This window comes from Lepidochelys kempii, chromosome 25 (assembly GCF_965140285.1).
Source record: "Lepidochelys kempii isolate rLepKem1 chromosome 25, rLepKem1.hap1, whole genome shotgun sequence".
Taxonomy (NCBI): domain Eukaryota; kingdom Metazoa; phylum Chordata; order Testudines; family Cheloniidae; genus Lepidochelys; species Lepidochelys kempii.
In genome coordinates this window covers 17,412,354-17,435,135 of record NC_136404.1, presented here as the reverse complement: position 1 = coordinate 17,435,135, position 22,782 = coordinate 17,412,354, and the positions used below count along the sequence as shown (strand labels likewise).

Below are 22,782 nucleotides of genomic sequence, written 5' to 3'. Positions count from 1 at the left end.
TGGTATGTTTTGGGCTCAGTCCATGGCTTGGAGCCAGAAATGGAAAAGACTTGATTTATAAAAAGGTTTTTTCATTGCAATGTCTGGTTCCTCCTACCCACCCTGTACCTTTTAATGCCACGTTATGCAGGGACTCTTGTTGACTGTCTATGCACGGAGAACAAATGCCTTTTGTAAAGATGTTCTCACCTATTAATGTGTGTCAAACCTGACTGCTTTCCTTGGGTCTGGAGTTCTATTTTAATGCAGTGATGACACTGTTATATAATGTTTATATATATATTTTAAAATTTGTGCCAAGAGAGGAGTATATTTAATAAAAAATTAACTGGCTCTCTGGATTCTCTTTGGGTGTCCTCTGTGTTGCATCTCTACTACCAGGAGGCGCTGGTCGCACTCACAATATGTTTTACAGGACAAAACGGGGGCTCTCGTCTCTACTCAGCAGAACTGGGGCCAGCATTGAGAGGGGAAGAAAGTGGAAGCTGTAGCCACTAGCAATGGGCCCGTTTAGCACCGGATTTTCAACAGTGTCCCGTACCGGCAAAGCACTCAACACTGAACGAGCTCTTCTGAATCGAGCGAACGCTGATCCTGCTCAAATCTCTGACTCGAAGTCCTGCAGAAGGAGAGATGTCTCCCCTCTCCCAGCACGACGGGTGCTTCAGGTACTGCCTCTTACACACCGCAGACTCCTGCTCTAGCTGGCTGGGGCGCCAGACACTCTGGGAGAGCTTCCCGCAGTGGGTTGAGGGGGGCATCTCTGACTTTCTCTGCTCCCAGATCAGTATCCGGTCCCCACCACCCTTGTCTTTCCCAAATACATTCTCCTAGAAACCTCCTACTGTCCTCACCCTGGTCACAGTTAAAGCGGCTGGCACAGGAGCATGCCCCTAAGTATTCAGGGTATTGAAAGACTATTTGGCTCTGTGTATTCAGGACTACTGTCCTTGAGGATGGCACGGTAACGCAGGGGGACGCTCCTCTCTTCCACTGACCTGGGAGTGGCATGGCAAAGGCAGGGACCAGAGGAAGCACCGCCTGCTGGCCCTCCAGGCTGGGGATGAGTGATAGGTCAATAACCTGTCCTCCAAACAACCTCCGCTCAGAACAGTTACAGAACCCCAAAGAGGAAGCCAGCGTGAAACCAGGCTGGTGGAGCCCAGCTTGTGCTGAAGAGACAGCCGATTCAGAGTCCCGGTGGGCAGCCCTCTCCGGGGGGATGGAGCATCAGTGTATGACAGGGATGCCATGACTCCGGATAAAGGCAACTGCTGTGGTAGCCGGGTATGTCAACACAGTAAGGAAACGATGAACTAGTATTCTATCTAATGACTTCTCTGATAAAGGGTAATCCCAGAATACCACACTGTTTAAAGTTCAATACGTCACTACAGTCAGTAAGATATAGTATCAAAACCATGGGATGCTGAGGGAATCCTAGCCTCCCTGACTTCAATGGTAAAACTCCCAGAGACTTCAAGAGAGCCAGGGTTTGAGCCATGGTGCCTGGACTCCTAAAACCCACCTCCAAAGGCTACTAAACTGGGCCCCTTTTTGGCAATTCTTAGCTCAGGTGTCCAGGACTGAATGGGCCGTGGGGTCTGAACTTCCTCTGGCTCTGAGCTGAGCCCAGGCAGCTGCTAGCTGTTCGACCGCTGGTGCTGTTCTGGGTGCATGGGGGACTTTGGTCCATGGAAGGTATGGGCTGGTGCCTCTCACGGAAGTTACAGCATTGCAACTTTCTTTCAGCAGTTGATGCCCGGCTAAGCTGCATGGAAGGAAAATTGCTGGTCAGTTTGTTTTGGCTGTAGCTATTGGCTCTGTGGGGGTCAGAAACCTTCCCCTCACCAATGGGGGCTCTTAGTTTGAAAGGACCCCCTGAAATCTGTAGAAAACCCTGAAATCTCTGGGATGTGGCTTTCTAGTGCTGTTGCTAGGATCCCATTGCGCTGGGTGCTGGACCCACATGGAGTGAGAGAGAATCTTTGCCCCAACGAGCCTACAGGCTAGAGAGACATGAGGGGGAGAAAGGAGGGATCATCTTAAAATAAGTGGGGAACTAAGGCACAGAGCGACTTTGCCCAAGAAGGAATCTCTGCAGAGCTGAGATCTCCTGAGTCCCAGCCCAGGGCCTTAGCCATAAGACCGGACTCTGAGGGCACGTTGACACTGCAGCGTAAGCCAAGGGTTGGTTAGAACTTGCGCTGGCAAACCCTGGGTTTGTTAACCTAGCACTTGAGCATCTACACTCATTTGTAACCCCAAGTGAATCCTGGGTCCCAATCTGGCGCTCGTGACTACCCTGCATTATGCGCGCCCCAGTCCAACCACCCAACTCCCAGACTTCCTAGCACCCTCCCAAGGTGCAATGGTCTAAGGTTGACATGCCTACGGCAGGAATGACAGGCACAGGGTCTGTATCTGGGGGAAGGGCAGCAGCCTCCTCACCAGGCACAGAGGAGGAAAAGCCCAACCTGCTTGCTGCTGCAGGCGTGTCTGACCCCAGCTGTGTACGGGCCAGGAGTTTGAAAAGAAGGGCACTGTTGAGCATTCTGGCAGAGGAGAGCGCTGCTGGGTTAGTTTTCATTGCTCTGGCTTTTGTGAGGGAGAAGTTCAGGGCTAGCCGCAATAGCTGGGAAAGGTGCATGTGCCAGGCCCAGTCAGGCCTTGAGCTGAAGTTTGCAAGGTGCAGGCAGGATGCTAAAATCCTCGGTGCTGCATTCAGCAGGGAGGACTCTCAATTCTTTAGCAGAATTTGCAAGATGCATCCAATAAGATGGCAACGGCTTTCTCGTTTATTGGTTTCTTGCACTGTAAGAATCAATTTCTAACTCTTGGACCCTTGCCTGGCTGCCGGTGCTGGTCTTGCCATTAGATGGGTGTGGCTCTGAGGCCCGGAGAGGCTAAATGACGTGCCCACGGTCACACAGGAAGTCTGTGGCAGAAGAGGGAAATAGGGAATTGAAGCCAGGTCTCTGGGGTTAGCACCCTAAGCACTGTGCTGTCCCTCTACTCTCCTAGGGCCAGCTGCCCCTTATGGAGTACATTTGTCTGGCTGTTTAGATTGGAGCCGGGGAGTTTGTACAGCACCAAGCACCCTGACATGCTTCATGAGCAGGGCTAGGTTTGGGCTCTGTGTTCTTCCTCATGCCGCGATTGCTCTTCATTTAAGGGCTGCTGATGCCTCACCTTGGGGGCAGGTTGGGAAGCTTCTCCTTGTCCGCAGTGGAATGTGTAATTACAAGCTGCCAGGCCGTGGGGACTGTGCACGGGAAGGGTCAGGGACAGCTTAGTTTCATTTCTTTTCTCCTGTGTCTTTCCTATTCCCTTTCTGGCCAGCTGGCTTTAGCTATGGGGCAGCTCTGGGCGGAGCGCGGGTGGGGTGGTGGTAAAATCAGCCTTTGCTTGCAGGGCAGGGGCTGTAGCCCCAGGCAGTGGAGCAAGTGCCCCTGGGTTTGTTCAGCAAATGCCCCATTTTCTCTCACGCGAGCTCCCGAGAGGCTCTAATCTGTGTGTGCTGTAAGGGAACAAGGTGCTGCCTTGATGAGGTGAGCGAGTTCTCTCCAGGCTGGGCCTGTCAACTTCCTCTCAAACCAGCCATGATCTAGGAGGCAGGACGCTCCGCATGCAGGGAGTGGTGCTCTGCTCCCTCCACAGCGCTGGCCCTGAACCAGACGCTGGGCTCCAGCTCGGTCACAAAACGTGACCCCCACTGTGCACGCCTCACGCTGCCCTCTGCTGTACAGTGTTGGAATTGCTCAACTGTGTGTCATACGTATCAGCAGTACGGGGTCTACTGAGGAGTCGCCTTTAGGTTAAGTGAGAGGGGTGCAGACATTTCAGGGGGGCTTTGAGTTCTAGCCCCATCGGTCCCTGTGCTGTGATAAAGGGAGGGCTGAGGGACCCTTGTGGAGCTGTTATAAGAGATCCCAAGGCCAGAAGGGTTGTCCTAACACAGGCCAGAGAACCTCCTCCCAGTAATTCCTGGACTGGAGCTTGTAGGAAAAACATCCAATCATGATATAAAAACTGTCTGGGATGGAGAATCCACCACAACCTTTGGTAAATTGTTCCAATAGTTAATTTACGCCTTAGTTCCAGGCTCAATTTGCCTGGCTTCAACTTCCAGCCTGTGGATCATGTTTGACCTTTCCCTGCTAGATTGAAGAGCCCAGAATTAAATATTTGTTCCCCAAGTACTGACAGTGTGTGATCACGTCACCCCTTACCTTTCTCCTTGGTAAGCGAAATGAGTTGAGCTTCTGGAATCTGTCACTATAAGGCAAGAGTGGCCAAACCATGGCTTGGAAGTGACATGCAGCTTGTTTATTGTTAAAGGGGGGCTTGTAGAGCCCCCCCTGCCCCCATTCTCCACTTATCAGCGTGGGGGGAGCTCAGGAGCTCTGCCTTGCAGCAGGGTGGTGCGGTAGGGGCTGCTGCCTAGCCCCTATAGGAGGGGGCTATCTGGGCTTCAACCCTGCAAGGTGTGCCTGCTGGGGCCTCAGCAGGAACAGGGCTGAAAGGCCGAGCCCCAGCAGCGATGCCCCAGCTCTTGAACTTCTGAAGAGCGTTGTATGTGGCTCACCCCTGTTCTAAGGCCTAATTTTGAATCCTTTAACCGTGGTGATGGTTCTTCTCCTGAGGGGAGAATTATGGGTCAAAGTGGGGGACTTCTGTGCACAAGGGGCAATTAGTGCTGAGGGGTGGATTCGGCCGCTGGCCTATTGGCTCCCTTCACCAGCAATTCCAACCCCAAGTGAAGAACTGGTCCCAACTGCTGCTGCTCCCCTCGGCTGAGCTTGGGGAATGGGGCCCTGCGTGAGCTGGGACGGACCTGGGGGATGTTGTGCTTTTTTATTTACAAATAATTCTGCAGCGGGGGCTGGGTGGGTTTCTGGTTTTGTGGCCTGATTACAGTGCCTGGGAATTCTCTCCCCCCTTTCCAGGCTAGTCTATCAGTCGTTGTTCCAGCCCCGAGCTCACGTCTGGGCAGATCTCCGGGGAGAGACTGTCTGCGTGTTTGAACGCAGCACAACCCAGGGCGCTAGCAACTGCCCTCCTGCTGCAAGGACTTAACTTCTGCCATGCTGCCCCACCACCATTGTGGAGAAGGAATTTCCCCCAACATAGTGCAGTCTGCAGAGGGAGCCCATCCCCGATCGCAAGGAGCCCAGCTGCCTGGCATCTCTGGGTTTCCCCCCCACACACACTTTGGGGCACCAGCCCCCCTCCCCCAGAGCCTCAGGCCCCATGCATCAGGGACAGATACTGGTTACATCAGGGGCAAGATGTTGCAAAAAGCTCCCCACCCACCCTCCGAAATGTTCGGCCTGGCTGTGAGCCTGGCTCACTCCTGCCAGGGCAGCTCCAGTCTCCATCTCCCCCCACCCCCCACTGGAGGGCCTGCAGTCCCTGCCCCTCCTCCCCCCACAGGGGCTGAGCTGCTGCTTGGATGGGTCATGTTCCTGCCTTAGCTTAAGTTGCTGCAAGAGCTTTGATCCCCAGGCTTGTCCTAGGGTCCTTCTAGAGGCAGTGCCCTCCCCGCCCACATTACTCAAATGCAGCCACCTCTGGAGTGGAACACAGCAGATGCTTTAACAGCACACAGCAACACTGTGGCATGCATTTGGATGGTGACTTGAAGAATCCTCTGTCCTGCTACAACTGCAGGAATCTGACCAGCAAGTGGCTTACCAGTTCTATGTGTTTATTCATAAAATATCCTTGTACCTGGTTGCATTTATTCTAGAAGTCAGAATTAATAAGGCCACTGGGCTGGGTAATTTTACACAGAGGAGGGGGATGATTTCCTGAGGAGAAATTAAATCAAATGCAGGCCCCAGAAACCCCACGCAAAACACCCCTTCAGCCAGTCTTAGGGGGAATCACTCTTTATGACCCCAGAAAAGCTCCCTGGGGGAGCGGGTGCCTCTGCCCTGGTAGAACCCGAGTTCTGGAAGAACAAAGCTACCAGAAAAGAGCTAGTTCTAATAAATCATCCCGTGCTTTCCCACCTGCACCCACACAGTGCCCTGCAGGCCATGAGCCCCCAGCACAGGGCAGGCTGGTGCAAGCCTGGCAAGGCACAAGGGAAAGGCTGCAAGTTCCCCGCTGGGATGGGGTTTGCTCTGGGGTCCTGCTGGCAAGAGATGAAAGGGCCCAGTCCCTAGAGCAGCAGGACCCCAAGTGCCAGGATCTGGGTTACGCCTGCCCCATGGGCCAAGGGAAGGATGCTCTCGAGAGCATTACACGGCTGCACAGCCATCGCTGTGTCTGCCATGGGGGAGGCTGCCCTTGGGATTTCCATTCCGTCTTGTAGGCGTGGCTATGAGCCAGCATCCTCCCCCCCCTTTCCCAGCCTCAGCGTCACCCCACCCCCAAGCTCCCTGCAGCACCAAGCACCAGAGCTCTGCTGCGGCCGGGAACCTGGGGCCAAGCTCATTTGACTTGCAGGCCTAGTCCCCCTTTCGCCATTGCCCTGTGGGGCCATTTACAGCCGTACAGAGCATGCCCAGCCATCAGAGCAGAATAGGAGCACCCCACACTGGTATCGACTGCAGGGCCCCCGGAGACCCCAGCCCTCCAACACCGGCGCAGGGCCCCCGGAGACCCCAGCCCTCCAGGTCTCTGGCTCCCCGCTGACCCATCTCATGTTACCCACCAGCAGGCTCCTCCCTGGGTGGGAGGTGGGGAGGAGGCTGAGGCTGGATCAGGAACCACTGGCTGAGAGGGTCCCTGAGCTCTCAGGGGAGGCCGGCCACGCACAAGAAGCTGGGTAGGTGAGACAGCCTCCACCCTGGAGTGGGGAGGGGAGCGGCTCGGCCAAAGCAAGCTGGGGAGATTGCCTAGAAGATGCTGTCCCCAGGCCGGCAGTGTGTGGGGCCCCTCCCTTGGCCCCTGCTCCACACCTCCCAACCCGCTCCAATGCAGGCTGAGAAGATGCTGATGAGCCGCCACCCCCAGCAAGTTACTCCTGCCCCTTCGGCGGGCAGAGACAACCAGGCAGCGGCCTCAGCCTGGCAGGTGTGGCCCAGCCGGGAGGCCGGTTCCGGATCTACACACAGCGGGGGCAGCTGGCGTCCCCCAGCTCGGGCAGGGGAGGAGATGGGCTAAGGGCAGCTCTGCGCCATCACCCAGGTGGACGCAGGGCAGAGAGCCATCAGGTGGGAACTCATCCCAGCCCCAGCACATGGCTTGTAGCCCGCAGGGGCCTGCAGGTCCTGGGGCCCGTTGGCCCTGCTACAGCTGTGGTTAGGAGGCTGCCAGGTACTGGTGGAAGTAGAGGCCAAAGAGGCTGGTGATCACTTGGCAAAGGGCCACCCACCACGTCAGAAAGGCGAAGAGTCCGCGGTAGAAAAGCGGGGTGAGGATGGCGCCCAGCACACCCGTGATCTGCGCCACTGTGGCCTGCATGTCCTCTCCTCCCTCCTCCTCAGCTGAGGGAGCAGTGGGCTGGGCCGGTGCAATGCCCACCACCGGGGAGACGGGTGGGGGTTCGGGGAACAGGCCCCACGAGTAGTCGCCTGCAAGGCAGAAGGGACAAGAGGGACTGGTGAGCGTGGGGGGGAGCCACCCCTGGCAGGGGCAGAGTGCACCCCTCTAGTCACAGCTAGCCCTGCAGGGACAGGTCCCTCCAGCTCCTCCCTGCAGCACCTGTCCTGTCACCCAGCTGTTGGGGCGTTTCCCAGCTCTGCTCAGCCCGCTGGAAACGGTGACTCAGGGCCTGGGGAGGCATGCCCCAGTTTACAAAAGGGCAAGGGACTGCCCCCCAGGCTGGCTCAGACCAGGGCCAGCACCAGCCACTGCAGGGGGAGGTGCATGACCTCTGCTAATGTGGGACAATCTGCTCTCCCAACCCCCGCAGCAGGACTTTGAACCTTCCTTCCAAGCTGGGTGTTTAGGGCCAAGGCACCCTTCCCCTGCCAGCCAGCCCCAGGTACAGGGACCCCAGTTCAGTCTGGGCCCTGGACACCTGCCCATCAGGTGGTGGCCTGAGACCCAACAAACTCATTTCACACGGGGCCCCTCAGCTGCAGTGGAGAGGTAACCAGGAAGAGCAGCTGGAGGCAAACGCAGCTCCGGTGACATGCTCCAAATCGCAGCCACGATCCTGATCCCTCAAGCAAGGCTCTGAAAGCCTCTCTGCCCCCACTCCTGGGGTGGCAAGTTGCAAAGGGCAACTCATCCCCTGGCCTGAGCCCGTCACCCTGGCCCAGCCGGCTCCCTACCCAGCGATTTGAGAAGCAGCGTGCAGTGCAGCGTGAGGATGATGGGGCCCAGGTACTGCAAGCTGACCACAGTGACGTAGCAGTAAATCCTCGTGACCTGGAAACGAGAGGGAATCAGCACAGAAGGGATGTGAGCAATGCAGGGCAGCACCAGACTGTGACTCCGGACGGTGACTCCGGACACCTGAGGCTCTACAAGCCTGGGCAAATCACTGCCCCTCTCGGTGCCTCTCCCATTGGCACCCAGTCCTGCCCATGCAGGGCAGGGACTGTCTCCCGGTGCTGGGCCTGGCAGGATGAGGCCCGCGGGGTGCTACTGTCAAACCCATACTAGAGGAGAGAGTCAGGAAGGAAAGACACTGAGAGGGAAGGGGCTGGGAAAGGAAACTTTGCCCAGCTGCTCTCTGCCCAAGGCCAGTGCTGTCTAGATTCTCGAGCGCGTTGCCCGGGCACCCATCTTGGACCTGGTGCTTACAGGGGGGACAGTTCTAGCTACAGCCAGGAGGGGGGAATCTCCCTGGAGCTGAGGGGCGCTTGGACCCAAGTCCCTATGGCCAGCTGAATGGAGCTGGTTCACAAGCCTCCGAGGAGGCGGGAGAGTGACTGGCTGCAGATTCTGGGCTGTTTGCACAGCAAGGAGCCTGAATCTGCTTTTTGCCCCAGCTGCCTGAGTTACTCTCTGCCCCGCGGGCGCCTACCCGGCGCTGGATCTCCAGGGCGGTGATGCGCCCAGCTTCCCTCTTCATCTGCTCCACCCAGCGCTCCGCCAGCTGGAGGTAGGCCTGCAGGTGGTGGTGCGTCATGGCCAGGCGCAGCAGGCAGAGGGCGACAATGGTCCAGAGGCGCGTGGAGTTGTAGGCAGCGTCCGACATGCTGGGGCAAGAGGACAGGAGGCCGTTAGCGTGAAGGGGGCAGAATTCACCTTCACAGGGCACAGCTTGGCCCGTGCCTGAACTGTACAGCAAGGGACACGTCAGAAACAGCAGGGGCTGATGGGAGTTTAGCCAGCACTGCCAGACAAGTCGGGGAGGTTACCGACAGCAGAACAGAGCCGGGACTCCTGGGCTCTGTTCCCAGCTCCGGGAGGACAGTAGGGTCTAGCAGTTAGAGGCAGGAGGCACCTGGGTGCCAGGACTCCTGGGTTCTATTTCTTGGCTCTACCAACCACTGACCTGTTGCGTGACCTTGGTGGAAAGTCCCTTCCCCTCACTAGCGAGGTTGATGTCACTGACCTCACAGGGGATGGCGAGTCTGATCTAATAAAGCACCGGCAGACACTGCGATGGCCGAGGGTAGCGCAGGGTACAGGATGGTTCTTTATCAAAGGCTGGACCCGTGTCTGCACCTGGTGGAAGGGGAGGGGAACAGACTTGGATACCCCCTCCCCCTTGCCTGCCTGCTGACTGCAGTGTCACACTCACATCTGGACTGTTTGCTTCCCCATGGGTGCATGAAGCAACAAGTCTCGGGAAATGGGCTTGATCCACATCACCACCGTGACCAGGGGTGCCAAGAAACTCGCGTGGAGCAGGATCCTGCCGGGGGGAGGATAAAGAACTGGAGTCAGAGCCTGTCAGAGCCCAGCTTTCCCCCACCTCCGCCCCAGGGCGGCACCCTGAACCACAGGCTCCTGTCGACATTCACCTGAAGGCACCGCCAGCCATCCCCCTCCAGCAAGGGCCATGCAAAGCTCACCAGGAAAAGCAACACCCTCCAGGTATCTCAGGGGAGGGTTTTTTAGAGGGACAGAACCAGGTAACCTGGCCCCTGCCCTGCCCCCAGCATACAGTCAGCACCTCCACAGACCGGCCAAACTTATCAGAGGTCCATTTCCTGGCAGAGCTCCTCCCTCTACACTCCCCCAAGTGTCTGAATGATACCCCTGCTTTACATCTGCAAAGCACCTCCCATGCCACGGGGCTTGTGCGTGGCTCACATTGCTGCCATGCTGCCACCTCTGGGGTGGGGCAGTATCCAGGGGAACAGAGCTCCCCACCGGCTGTCAGCCAGCAGCCAGGGGTGGCGGTCTTGTGTCCGTCTCGCAGCTCACCCATAACTCTGGCTGCTTCACAGACAAGCGGGAGGTTACTCAACTGGGTCATTGGCCTGTCTGCAGCCATCTTCAGAGCGTCCAGGTGAGTCTGCGCCAGCCGCAGTCCCGGGAACGTCAGACACGCGCCAATGAAGGAACAAAGGGCCACCAGCCCCAGCTTGAAGGTCAGTTTGGTGATGGGAACTCTGCAAACATGGAGCAAGGGGTCATCGAGGGTCAGACAAGGCTACAACATGCTAATGGATAGAATTCAGCCTGCAGCAGGGTTAGCACAAGGACTGGGAAGGCTCTGCCTCAGGGACCAGCAGAGGAGAAAACACACAGACCTTGTGCCCTTTTTATGCTTCTATCTGATGGATAAAAAAAGGCCTGGAAAGATTCTCTCCACAATGCTAGCCTTAAGAGAATCTTTCCAGGCCTTTTTCACCCTGGTTTTCCCCAGAAGAGGATGGGTGGCTGGGGAACTATGACATCACAGAAGAGAAATCTGATGGGTAAGGTTTTTTTAATTCAGTCTTTGTTTCTGGTCTGGTTAGTTAACATTCATTTAACGCCAATGTCCAAAACACTCTTAGGAGAAAAATATTCTTTGTTAAAGATTCAAGCCCTCCCATATCTTCTGTTAAAGGCACTTTACATCTCTGAGACCTCCAAGAAATCGTCCAACAAAATTCCTGATAGTTCTAAGGTTAAAAAACAAGCAACAAAAAACCCCCATGAAAATAAAAATAATTCCCCCATGGAACTGAAATGCAACCACCTTACAGAAGGCTGCTGAACTGGTGACACAAATTGCTGGCGACCGGATCAGCTGCAAAGACTCAAAAAGCTCAACCCTCCCCCATCCCACGTGCTTTTCTATTATCTGCTCCGCCAGACTTACGTCCATTCCCATCCTCGCTGCTTTAAGAAAATCTCCAGGTTATCATTGACATTGGCAAGCCCTGCAGAAAACAGAGACGTGGGTGAGTAGGAGAGATTGTGTTGGAAGGGAAGAGGCGGCAAGTGATGGGGAAAGTAACGGTGTAGCTTTACTCCAATCGCTACAGCAGGTTCCTAAGAGTAAGTCACTAAGGGTGAAATGGTCAAAAGCACCTAAGAGCTCATCAACATGGGAAAGTTATACCAGTATAAGATAGGGTGTGAATTTAAACCCCTGCAGTAACACCAGTATTTAATCCCCTGTGCGGACACCCTGAATCCAGTAAAGGGGCCTTTTTAAAGTTTAGCTTATGCTGTTTTGGAAGTGGTTTAAACAGCTTTGGTGTGCTTTAAGAGAGCCAGCGTACGAATGAACTATTCCAGCAAAGCGCTGCTCATGTGGATGCAGCCGTACTGGCAAAGCTCCGCTTCGTCCCGACTTGCCCAAACCACCCCCCGGAGCACAGCGTTACACCGGTACAAGTGCCGCTATGCCTGAGTGCGCTGGGCCCACCCTGGGAGCGCTTTGATTCAGCAGAGCGCTTCCCGACATGTGTGACTCTGGGCCTTAAAGCGACGCACATGCACAAGTGCTGGCGAGATCCCTCAGAGTGCAAGGAGCTGGCTCGGATAAAATATTTATTTATTTGTCTGTTTAAGGGGTTGTAACGAGTTGGGTCCCTTTAAGAGGGCCAGTGGGGAATCAGAACCACAAAACCCACAGACTGAAAGCAAGCGCATCCCACCCTCCAGCCCCCTAAACGGCTCATCTGGAGAGGGGTTTTGGAGTCAGTTTTCTGCACAGCACCAGTTAATTGGGCCGAGAGATCCTGATCCCTTGTCACTTCCCCCGATGTAAATCAGGAGTAACCCCATTGCTGTCAGGAGACATCCCCGGCGATAAGCGAGAGCAGAATCAGGCCGTCTCCTGCGAGCAGTTGCTGGCTCCCAGGAACCACACACCAGTCAGACAGCCCTTCCTAGGCTCCTTTGCCATCCCAGCAACGCGGCTGGCCAAGGGTGACAAAAGCCAGCAGTAAAAGTAATTATCCAGCACGTAACTAGACAAGAGCAGGGGGGGATTCAGAGCCCACAGTGGTACATCACTTCCCATGACCTCATTGCAAAGACTGGGGGGTGGGGTGGTCCTTTGGCAGGCTGCTCACAGCTGGGTCCAGAGCCATGTCCAGGGCAGGCCTGTGCGCTGTTCAGCAATCGAAAAAGGGATGGCCAGTATGCACCCAGTCCAGTCTCCTGCAGTGGCTAGTACCAGTTGCTTCAGAGGAAGGCACAGGAAACCCAGCAGTTTTGGGATAACCTGTCTCCAGGGAATGTTCCTTCCTGACCCCTGCTACTTAGCGTTGGCTCATGCCCTGGAGCTTGGGGATTTTTAGCCCTTCTCAACCCCTTGGGGTTTTTTAACCCTTACTGCTATAACATTACATAGTCTTGTCCTCCACATTCTTTTTGCACAAAATCCCACTGAGCTCTTGGCCTCAGCGCTGTTTTACAGCAGTGAGTTCCACCAGCTAATTGTGTATTGCACGGGAAAGCACTTCCCTTTTATCCATTTAAAGTGGCTACCTGAGCTGCATCACGGTGCTAGGGGCATTAGGGTGGGGTTAGCTGACTGAGTTAAGGGTTAACCCGCACCGACGCCAGGAGAGAGATCGGGGTTAGCCAGAATGGGTTGGCTCATCCCAAACCAACTGCAGCCGCTTTTCTTAGTCTAGACAACCCGGCTGCGACAAACAGGGGTCTAACAGTTTAACGTACATGGGGACAGGTTTATATTACGATGGCCAAACAGGGCAGATTTCCTGCCACACACTCGCATCTACCATAGACTGGGATCATTCACAGAACAGTGCTATGCACGACCCACCCCCCCGTACATCTGAACACATGCAGGTAACAGGGGCCCCCATCCCACAATCGGATCCAGAAGCACAGACCCGCAGGAGCACGCTAGCATGGTCACTGCATGCAGACGCATCCCCCTGCCACAACCACATTTGCAGACGGTTCCAACCACAACTGTTAAGCCCGTGGGCAGCCCGGCTCATCCCTACTAAGGGATCTGCCATAGTGGCGCCCAAATCCACCTGTCCGCCCAATCCTCAGCTCCCTCCCTGAACCTGGCCCCAGCCCCACCGCTCGCTGACCCGCGTCGAGGCCAAACTCCAAGTAGTCCTCCCGCACGACCAGCACCACCATGGCAATGAGGAGGAGGAAGAAGGCGAAGGTGAGGCAGACGGAGCGCTCGCCCCCCTCCTCGGAGCGGAAGTAGTGGTGCATCACCATGAAGAAGACCTTGCTGCAGACGCAGGGGGGGTTGGTGTTAAAGAAACCAGCTGGGCTTGGCCTTGGCCTTTACATTGCCCCCGTGCCCCCAAACGCTCACTGAACAGACTTCTCACCCCAGGGGACCCACTTGGTGGCTAAAGAGAGTTCTCCCCCTTCGGACGGCTCCTGCCTGCTGGCCCAGGACAAGGCCAGCTTGCTGGGCCTCGATGTAACTCCTCATGGAGAAACGTCTCCCTCTCATGTGTGGGCACTGCCGTGGGCATGGCTGAAGGCCTTGGCAGAGATGCCAAAGGCTGGGTGGGCCACGGAGAGCAAGCTGCCCTCTTGGGCCTGACAGTGAGCCCCCCCCAACAGGGACGAGGAGCAGCGCTCAGGTGTGGGGGGACGTGTGTATCTGAGCCTCAGGGAACGTGGAGCCGGCCCCTTTCACCAGCGAATACAAACCAGTATAAAACCAAACACACGCCTCTGTCTAGTCACCGTCTGAGGGCTGGGAGAGACCCCGGGCTGCAGCTGTCAGGAAGGCCCTTGTAGTCATTGTGATTAGAGACCAGCTGCGTCACTCACTCCGTGTGCAGCCTTGGGCAAGGCACTTAGCCAACCTGGGCCTCAGTTCTCATCTGTAAGGCAGGGAGGTGAAGCCCCCACCCCCTTGGTCTACCTATGGGGCAGGGGCTGTCTCTTAGCACAGGCCTAGGGAGCAGCTGGCACAATGGGCCTCCAATCTCGTTGGGGGGGGGGGGGGGGGGGCTCCTGTAACAACTCCTCACTGGGGTCCTTGCATGTGAGGGAAACACAATCAAAGCAACAGGTGGCCCAGCCCGGGGAGGTTTTGTCACCCTGTCTTACACACTGGAGCCTGATCCCAGGGCTCACTCTCTGTCACGCTGGCAGGCTCTCAGAAGCACAGCCCGGCACCCCCAGCCCAGCCCCTGCTAGCTATGAGGGACAGGGCGAGCCCAAAAGGGATTCTCCCCTCTCCATTTGGGTGACCACAGCATAGGCAAGGCTGACTTGGCTGCCAGCAGCCCCTCTCAGGTGACTCCGGCAGGGAGGGGTTTAGAGTGCCGCCTCCTGCCAAGGGGAGAATCGGGGTGATCCTTCCCCAGGCCCACCAGCAGCCGGCTCTGCCCACTGGGGTCCCAATAGGGCCCAGAACCAGCCACACTGGGCGTGGTTCATTTCTGCAGCATCTGTCACATGTTCTGTACCAACCCCCGGCCCTCAGGTCCACATCTCACCCCAGGAATGGCTCCTGCCTCAGCCTGTAGGGGAGAAAACTCTGGGTAGGGGGGAAAAGGGGTTCCCCGAACAATCTGGACCTGGGGCGTAATGCTTTGTGCCTACTGCTGAGGTTAAATACGCTGCATTAGGGAGGCTGCCTGGCTGTTGTATCCACCTCTGGCCACATGCTCTGCAGGGAAGAGCTGCCCGCGGGTGAGGCGGCCAGATCTGCTGGCTGCGCACGGTCGATCTACCGGGTGCCGCAGCCCGGGACCAGGCCGGAGATGGGGAGAAGCGTCTGACTGCACCTGAGGAGAGAAGGCCTAAGGGGTTCACTCAGAGGGACTCATTGGGGTGTCACCTACTGGCAATGGGGTGATTATGGGTAATAAAAGGAAACAATTAAGGCCTTTCTTTAGGGTCCCCAAGCCAGGATTTGGTTCCCCACCCCCATTAGCAGCCAGGCCCCAAGGCTCGGGCCGTTTTGCCAATCCCCGGGTGCCCTGTATCAATCAGCTGCAGTGAAAGGGGAGGGACAGGCAGGCTCACGTGGCGCTATGTAGATGTTCACATAAACCACCGGGGAGCAGGCCAGCTGCCCTTTCAATGGGGATAGACAGCCGTCCCTGCTTTACAGCAGCCTGTAAAAGTGTCCGGGAGCCCTTTCATCCATACAGATTGCAGCCGCCACGGCATGAGCACCTCGTAAAGCATGCACTTCATCAGGCCCCTGCCCGGTTCACGGTGGGGAAGGCTCTCATTACACAGCTTTATAACTTGTCAGGGAGCTGTTTATAAGTCCATAAATTAAGCCATTCGGCCTTAGCTAGGCTTCTAATTGAAGAGGATGGTGGGTTTCTTCCCCCGTTATTTTGCCTGTCACTGGCAGCCTTACAGAGCAGCCTGCACTGCTCTGAGCAGGGGGCGAGATGAACAGGTCAGCTGGATTCAGGCATGACCTGCCCGTGGAGGAGAGGATCTTAGAGCTGATCCAAAGCCATCCAGACGAGAACAGCTCCGGGGGTCCATCATGCAGGGACCCTCTTCCTGTTCTCGGTGTGCACGGCGCTTGGCACAAGGTGGTACTAGCCATGCCTGGGACTCCTAAGTGCTACGGTAAATAAATAACGGGGATTCTACCCCTTGCTCTGGGAGGCTCACCCACAGTCTTTGGCCAGGTACTTACACAGCCCTCGTCACTGCAGGATCTGAGCACATGGGAGTCATTCCTGGATTCAGCCGCCCCGGCAAGGCAGGGGGACGCCTCCCCCTTTTTGCAGCTTGGGAGCCTTGCCTCGCGCAGACCCAGAGCCTTGTCTGAGGTCACGTAGGGAGCCTTCAGCCAAGCCAGGAACTGAACCAGGTGTCTCTTGTATCCATTAGATCGTCCTGCCTCCCCATCATACTCCCTGTATCCCCCGCCATCAGGGTCACTTTCCTGGCTCCCAGCCCCGACAGTCCCTCTCCCTCCAGTCCCTGGCACATGGTTAGGGAAGCCTGTTACCAGCCCCCAAGGCGGAGCAGGCAGGGTAGGAAAGGAAGGATACATGGAGAAGAAGACTGTAAGCAGGCACCACAGGATGCCAATATTCATCTCCTTCCGGGGGTCCACCAGGCAGTAGTAGCCTTCAGTGAAGAGGTAGACGAGGGTGGAGTAGACGGCAAAATCCACAAACCACTGGTACTCCAGGAAATAGCGCAGCACTGGGAACGGGCAGAGATACACGGGGCTGTCACCACCAGCCAGTGTGCAAGAAGCAAGCTCACCCTGCCCACCCACCCCCTGCAACAAGGTGTGTGTGTGTGGGGGGGAGCGGGGGAGGGCAGTGAGGTACACTTCCCTAACTGAACTCTTTGGCCCTCGTAGGGCCACTGGCCTGAACAAGGGCCCTGAGAATCAAGATTCCTGGGTTCTGTAACAGGTTCTGGGAAGCGACTGGGGTCCCGTAGGTTAAAGCGGGGGGGGGGGGGGGCGACTTGTGAGTCAGGACTCCTGGGGTCTATTCCCTGGCTCTGCCATAGAAAACTCAGGTCAGTCACGCCCCCCTCCCTATCCCATAAGCCTTCAGCCACTGTGGTGATGGTCACAGACTGACTCTGGTGTGTGGGAATTACCAAGAGCATCCACTGTGGTTATTGGGGTGGTCTCCAAATGCAGGTTGATGTCCTTGGGCACTGACAGGGGTTTATCCTCTGTGACCCCGTTCAGCCTCCTGCAAGAGAGAAACAGGCTCAGAATGGCAGGAACAGAGCACAGCGAGGGTGGACAGCAGCCCATGGAGCTGGAATTCAGGCTCCTTGCCTCCACCGTTGGTTGTATCCAGCTGCTGTCACTTACCTTGGACTTAGTCCTCGTCGGCACATAGATTTGGTTCTGGTAGAACTAGGTCAGTTAGGGCAGTATAGTTATACAGGTACAATGCCTTGTGTAGATGCATTTACCCCAGGATAAAAGCGTCTATCAATATAACTCAAAGGTTCTCAAACTTCATTGCACCACGACCTCCTTCTGATAACAAAAATTACTACATGACCCTGGGGGGAGGGAGGGGGAGCCTGAGCCCACCCAAACCCCAGGTGGGGACCTGTAACCTGAGCCCTGCCACCCAGAGCTCCCCCTGCCACCCATGCCCTTGGGCTTCAGCTTTGGCCCCAGGCCCCAGCAGTCTAATGCTAGCCCTGGTAACCCCATTAAAACAGGGTCGCGACCCATAGTTTGAGCACCATGGATATAACTTATTCCCCTGCCAGCACACTTATCCAGACACAGCTGCGTCCACACTCACAGTGCATGTTGCACTGCTTCAGCTGGACCAGTGTCGGTAAAGCAACAGAACTTGTGCGTCTAGACAAGGCTTGAGACTGATGGGGGCAGATGCCACCTTTTCGGATGGGTGTGTGCGCATCTTGTGCCACGGGTCCCCGATCGGAGCCTCTGGGTGCTACGGTTATTAAACCCTAGGTCCACCCCACTGCCCTGACTGCTCACCAGACCATCTCTCTCCACAGATGGGGGCAGGTTGAAGAAGTCAGGCCTGGAAGACAAGAGGCCTAATTTGCACTTCAAACCATCCCATCATCACCCCCAATAACAAAGCATGGACTGCAGGGGATCCGCTCACCGGTCTCGCTTGGCCTTGGGCTTCTGCTTCCCTGCCAGGGCGTACAACTCCTCCTCCGAAGGGTGCTTGTAGCGATACAGGCTGAAGGGAGGTACAGGAGGGGGTCAATGATGGGACAAAATATAAACAAACAGCTGGGGAGAGTCAGAAATGTCTGATTGGAGGAGTGAAAACCAGCAACACTGCAGGCGACTGGAGAAGGGGCTGCAGGTCAGGGTTGCAGGACATTGGCAGGGCTGTACAGGGGAGGGTGCTGAGAGTTGGGATGTGGTGCACAGGCAGAGCCGGGTGTGTATGCTGGCGGGAGCTCAAGGCAGGAATAGCAAAGGGGTGGGGATTGAGGGGCAGCGTTTGAAGGAAGAGATGCAAAAGTAGAATGGGGGCAACGATTTGGAGCTGGCTGGAAAACCTCTTGTACCTGCCGTTGCAGAGCAGCCAGCGAGCGAAGGAGCAGTGCGGGGACAACCTCTGCATGATGCTCGCCGTAAGCAGGCTCACTGCCAGCTGCACCCCCAACACAGCCTGGCAAGGAAACGAAGACAATCAGAACCGTGAAGTCAGCAACAGGGCTCCTGCCCATCACAGCGCGTCCTCTGAGCCAGAACACTCCTGCCCAGATTCCCGGGCACATGAACGAGCATTCAGTGGCTTTTCTGTCCAAGGGATCGTCTGGGTTTTCCAAAGCTATACTCCACATGGCCGGTGCTCTCTGAAACCCAGCTGAGTGCAGAGGGCCTATGCTAGGCGCAACATGGGACTTGGTGCACAGAGGTTTGTGTAGTCCTGTGACCACCCCCCGGTTCCAGTCAGACATGAACTTCTTAGTCCTGGTGCCTCCGGAAGGACTTGTTTAATTCAGAAAGTTGGGGCCCAAGCAGATCCTTCCAGGATTCAAACCTGGCTTTTGACGGGAGCCTGCATGTTTCAAACCCAACGCAGAAACCACTAAGCGGCAGCGAGGTCAGGGTGCTGCTGTACCTCTCTTGCAGAGAACAGAAAGAAAAAGACCCTCTAACAATCAGCGGGAGACATGAGACACGTCTGCAGACACTCTGCAGCCATTTCACGCTGCCCGTAAGGCCTGGAAACCAGATACGGTTGCCGCCCCTGCAGCAGCAAAGCCTTCCAAAGCCCCAGAAAGGGCACCAGGCGAAGTCCTATTTATAGGAGCAGGAAGAGCAGCCCAGATACTCAGCATCTTTCTGGGGCCCAGGCCTCCTCCCCCGCCAGTGGGTTTCATTCACCAGTGAAGAGCAGCCACTGCTCTGGGGCAGGGAGCTTTTGGGTCTGGTAAAGAGCTGGGGAAGGGCACTGGTGTGTGTGTGGGGGTTAGGTTACCAGGGGCGGGGGGGCAGTAGGGTGGGTTAGGTTACCAGGGGCGGGGGATGGGAGGGGAGCAGGGGCTTTAGGTTACCCGGGGCAGGGTGTGGGGGGCAGTGTGTGTGGGGCAGTGGGGGGGGAAGGTTAGATTACCTGGGGCAAGGTGTGTGTGTGTGTGTGGGGGGGGACAGAGCCAGGGGCAGGTTACCCAAGGTGGGAGGGGACAGGGGGGTTGGGGGAGATTACGTTACCCAAAGCAGAGGGGGATGGCAGGGGGGTTAGGTTACCCAAGGCAGAGGCGGGTGGCAGGGGGGTTAGGTTACCCAAGGCAGAGGCGGGTGGCAGGGGGACAGGGATTAGGTTACCGGGAGGGGGGAGGGTTAGGTTACCCAAGGCAGACGGGCGGGGATCAGGTTACCCAGGGCTGGGGGGAGGGAGGGTTAGATTACCCGGGGCGGGGGGGGGGGAAGGAGGGGGGTTAGGTTACCAGGGGGCAGGGCGGGGGGTAGGTTATCCAGGGCGGGGGGGGGTAGATTACCCAGGGTGGGGGGGGGCTAGGTTACCAGGGGGCGGGGCGGGGGGGTAGGTTACCCAAGGCAGACGGGCGGGGATTAGGTTACCCGGGGCCGGGGGGGAGGGGGGGGTGCTGGCTAGGTTACCAGGGGGCGGGGGGGGTAGTTACCTAAGGCAGACGGGCAGGGATTAGGTTACCCGGGGCGGGGAGAAGGGGGGGGGGCTGGCTAGGTTACCAGGGGGCGGGGGGGGTAGGTTATCCAGGGCGGGGGGAGGATTAGGTTACCCAAGGCAGACGGGCAGGGATTAGGTTACCAGGGGGGCGGGGCGGGGGGTAGGTTACCAGTCCCTAAGGTTTCTAACCGACTGCCTAGGCCCCGCTACAACGCAGCTGGCGGGCCCCCGCCGACCGCTCTCCTGCGCAGAGGCACGCTCCCGGGCTCTGCCAACCCAGGGCCAGTTTCCAGCGCAGGCCCCCCGCCAGCCCCGCTTCGCCCCTCGCCCCCCGGCCAAGCCAGGGCTGCTCCCAGCTGGACTCACCATGCCGGGACCGGGGCCGGGGAGCGCGCCCGAGACCAGCCGCCAGCTGCCTGCAGCGAGCCAGCGCACGGAACGCCGCCCTCCCCACAACCAATCACAGGCCGTCCTGCAAGTGACTGCCAGCGGCTCAGCCAATGATAGGGCAGTCCCCGGGAGAAGGGCGGGTCTTGACTCCGGGCACAGAGGTGCTTGGGTCAAGGCGGCCCCGCTCCTCCTCTCCCACCTGGTTCCGGTTCGCAGGGGTCCGGCGCGTTGCATGTCGGGATTTGTAGTTTTTGACCCCCCCCGTGCGTCACGCTTCTGGAGCCAGTTGGCTTCGGCCGCCTCCAGATGTGTCCTGGGTGGGTGACCCTGCCCCCCACCTGGCTGCCGGCTCTCCAGATGTGCAGTGGGCGGGCGACACTGTAGCAGCTGGCTCCCGCCTCTCTGGAGGGGTCTCTGATGTACTTTGAGTGGGCTTTAGAACTTGGTGACCCTCGTTAAATAATAATTAATAATAATTAATTACAACCCGATGCCGTTAAAAGGCACCGTTCAGCTTGAGGATCCCCAAGCGGCTTGGAAACATCAATGAAGTAACTCTCCCATTCACCCCTGGTGAGACAGGGCTGGGTTATTTATTCTATGATGAATTATTAGTATTCCCATTTCACGGGGGACGGAGAGGTGAAGTGACTGACCTCAGCGTCCCTTGCGCCAGCCGCTCCTCAGCACTGACCAGGGATATGAACCCGGGAGGCGCAGAGCCTGGCACGGTAAAGGGGGGGCGGGTGGAGGGAGAGAGGCAAGTTAGCACTCCCACCCGTGTGCATGTTCACGAGGAACGTGAGGAGTTTGGCCGCCCTCGTTTCGCTGCCTGTCAGGCTGGTGGTCCCAGCGGCTCTCCCCAGGCAGCCCAGGGATGTTGAGTCTTTCGCTCTTCAGCATTATAAGCCTCTTCAGGGTCATGCTCTAGGGTCAGCCAGTGTAACCTTTCTGGTGGCCAGACTGCATCCGGGTACCCGGCAAGTGCATGGGCAGCAGATCTATCAGCTGAGCCAAAAGGGAACTCCTCCAGCCCCAGGCTGAGTTGTTCGCTACTGGGAATCCCGTACGCCTGGCCAGGCTGGCTGCTACTCTGCTTCTAGCATGGAGTCCTCTGCCCTTGGGTTCAGCTGGTAGGAGCTGTGCTGAGCTGGTCTTGCCTGTGGGGTTGCTCCCCCCCAGGCTAAGCTTAGGGACTGCTCAGCTGGCAGGTGTGTCTCCAGTTTGAGCTGGTAGACGCTGCAGTGAGTCTGTGTAGCCGGAAGCCCCTCTTCGTCTCTGCAGATTGGACCCTGGGCAGCATGCCTCGAGACGCAGGAACTTTTGCATGCCTCTCTGCCTAATTAACAGTAAAGGGGCTCTGGGCTACTCAGCTGGCCTAGCCTGGAGCAAATCAACCATGAGTTGTGAGAGCTCTGGGCGAAAACCAAAGAGATTCCTTACACTCGAGATGAAATCCCGAAAACGCCTCTCAGCAGCCGTACCAGCCCGCTCTGCTGATGGACTCTGACAGGAGGTTGCTAAACAAAGAGCGGTGGGTGCACAGTGCAGACAAGCGCACACGCACCACCTTGCCACAGACACACCCTGTGCAAACACACAGACACAGCTACACTCCAGCCTCACAGGGCACAAATGGGTGCACACACACCCCCATACGGCACCCACACACTGGGCAGGCAGCAGGCATGTGCGCACAGACACACATGGTATTTGCAGGTACTGCTCACACCCCATTGTGTCCCCATCCCTGAGCATCCCAGTATAAACTGGAAGCCACATTTAGGGATCAGAGAAAGGCCAGAGTTCCTGGCCTTCCAGAGAGACAGCAGGATGATGGCTTGGACTCTGGCCAGGGGGCAGCAGGAGGGATTTAGCAGAATGCTTACAAGCTATGATTCTGCCCATGTGCTTTGGAAATGACCATACTACCTGGGTTCCCCCACCCTCCGTAAAGGACTAGAGAGACTCAGGGACTCATGCCCCCTGTGCCCCTAGATTCCCTTCTCACCCACAAAATGTTACCAAAAATGCTTGAAAGGCAGAGTTAACTGTGCATCTCTGCTCTGGGCGACTGAGGCCGGGCCAGGCTGCAGGGCCAGTCACAGCGTCAATCCTGGACCAGGTGAGCAGTGCTGGCTCTTTGGTGTTATGAGTTAGTTTGGTCTCAGTCCAGTTCTAGAGGGCAAGTATCCCTGAACCGAGCTGGAGGCAGAGACTGAACTCCTCTCTCACCTCCCAGCTTGTAGGGGCATCCCTCTGGTTTAGGGGTGAATCAGACTGGCAGGGTAGTGTGTCGGGTGCGGGAGCTTCTGCCTGTGTCATACCCAGAGATGGGCTTGATTTTCCATTGCATTGCATTTTGTGGAATCATTAACACTTGTGCAAAGTGGGCATGAAACACTTGTGGTTTACATCCACTAATGCAAATGATTGCCTAAGGTGCAGGGCAATGGAGAACCAAGTCCAGAAGAATCAAGTCTCTGGGGCTGCCAGGTTGAGCCCTTTCCCCGGGACTAACAAAAAT

At 56.9% G+C, this 22,782-nt stretch overlaps 2 protein-coding genes across 6 annotated transcripts in view; one reads left to right on the top strand and one right to left on the bottom strand.

Annotated features, from left to right (window-relative positions):
• SLC25A42 (solute carrier family 25 member 42) overlaps positions 1–6,636 on the top strand; it is a 33,515-nt gene extending 26,879 nt beyond the window's left edge. For 2 of the 3 annotated variants that reach the window (XM_073324444.2, XM_073324441.2), the window contains exon 9: positions 416–6,636. In XM_073324444.2, coding sequence (XP_073180545.1) covers positions 416–491 — 76 coding nt within the window. In that variant the 3' untranslated portion in view covers positions 492–6,636. The remainder of the gene's footprint in view (positions 1–415) is intronic. The other variant, XR_012156216.2, reaches the window with a different exon arrangement.
• TMEM161A (transmembrane protein 161A) lies at positions 5,690–20,944 on the bottom strand. Of its 3 annotated transcripts, none has more exons than XM_073324438.2 (12): positions 20,232–20,944; positions 18,277–18,380; positions 17,859–17,939; positions 16,852–16,949; positions 15,923–16,440; positions 14,912–15,044; positions 11,168–11,228; positions 10,326–10,469; positions 9,653–9,766; positions 8,930–9,104; positions 8,232–8,328; positions 5,690–7,526 (listed from the first exon to the last, which is right to left on the bottom strand). In XM_073324438.2, the coding sequence occupies exons 1-12, from the start codon at positions 20,487–20,489 to the stop codon at positions 7,255–7,257; spliced, it is 2,055 nt and encodes a 684-aa protein (XP_073180539.2). In that variant the 5' UTR covers positions 20,490–20,944; the 3' UTR covers positions 5,690–7,254. The 3 variants fall into 3 exon arrangements, with proteins under 3 accessions (XP_073180539.2, XP_073180540.1, XP_073180541.1); XM_073324439.2 differs by lacking the exon at positions 14,912–15,044 and adding an exon at positions 13,371–13,522 and having other exon boundaries at positions 16,284–16,440; positions 20,232–20,922; XM_073324440.2 differs by lacking the exons at positions 14,912–15,044; positions 15,923–16,440 and having other exon boundaries at positions 20,232–20,926.
• Positions 20,945–22,782: the final 1,838 nt, after the last annotated feature.

What these genes read in the sequence shown, in the direction of transcription:
- TMEM161A (XM_073324438.2), bottom strand. Translation starts at nt 20,489, where the DNA reads ATGCAACGCGCCGGACCCCTGCGAACCGGAACCAGGTGGGAGAGGAGG. An exon ending in CAGCGAGGATGGGAATGGAC is followed by an intron (nt 10,470 to 11,167) that starts GTAAGTCTGGCG and finishes CCATGTTTGCAG; the next exon opens with AGTTCCCATCACCAAACTGA. An exon ending in GCTGCTTCTCAAATCGCTGG is followed by an intron (nt 7,527 to 8,231) that starts GTAGGGAGCCGG and finishes TCTGCCTTGCAG; the next exon opens with GCGACTACTCGTGGGGCCTG.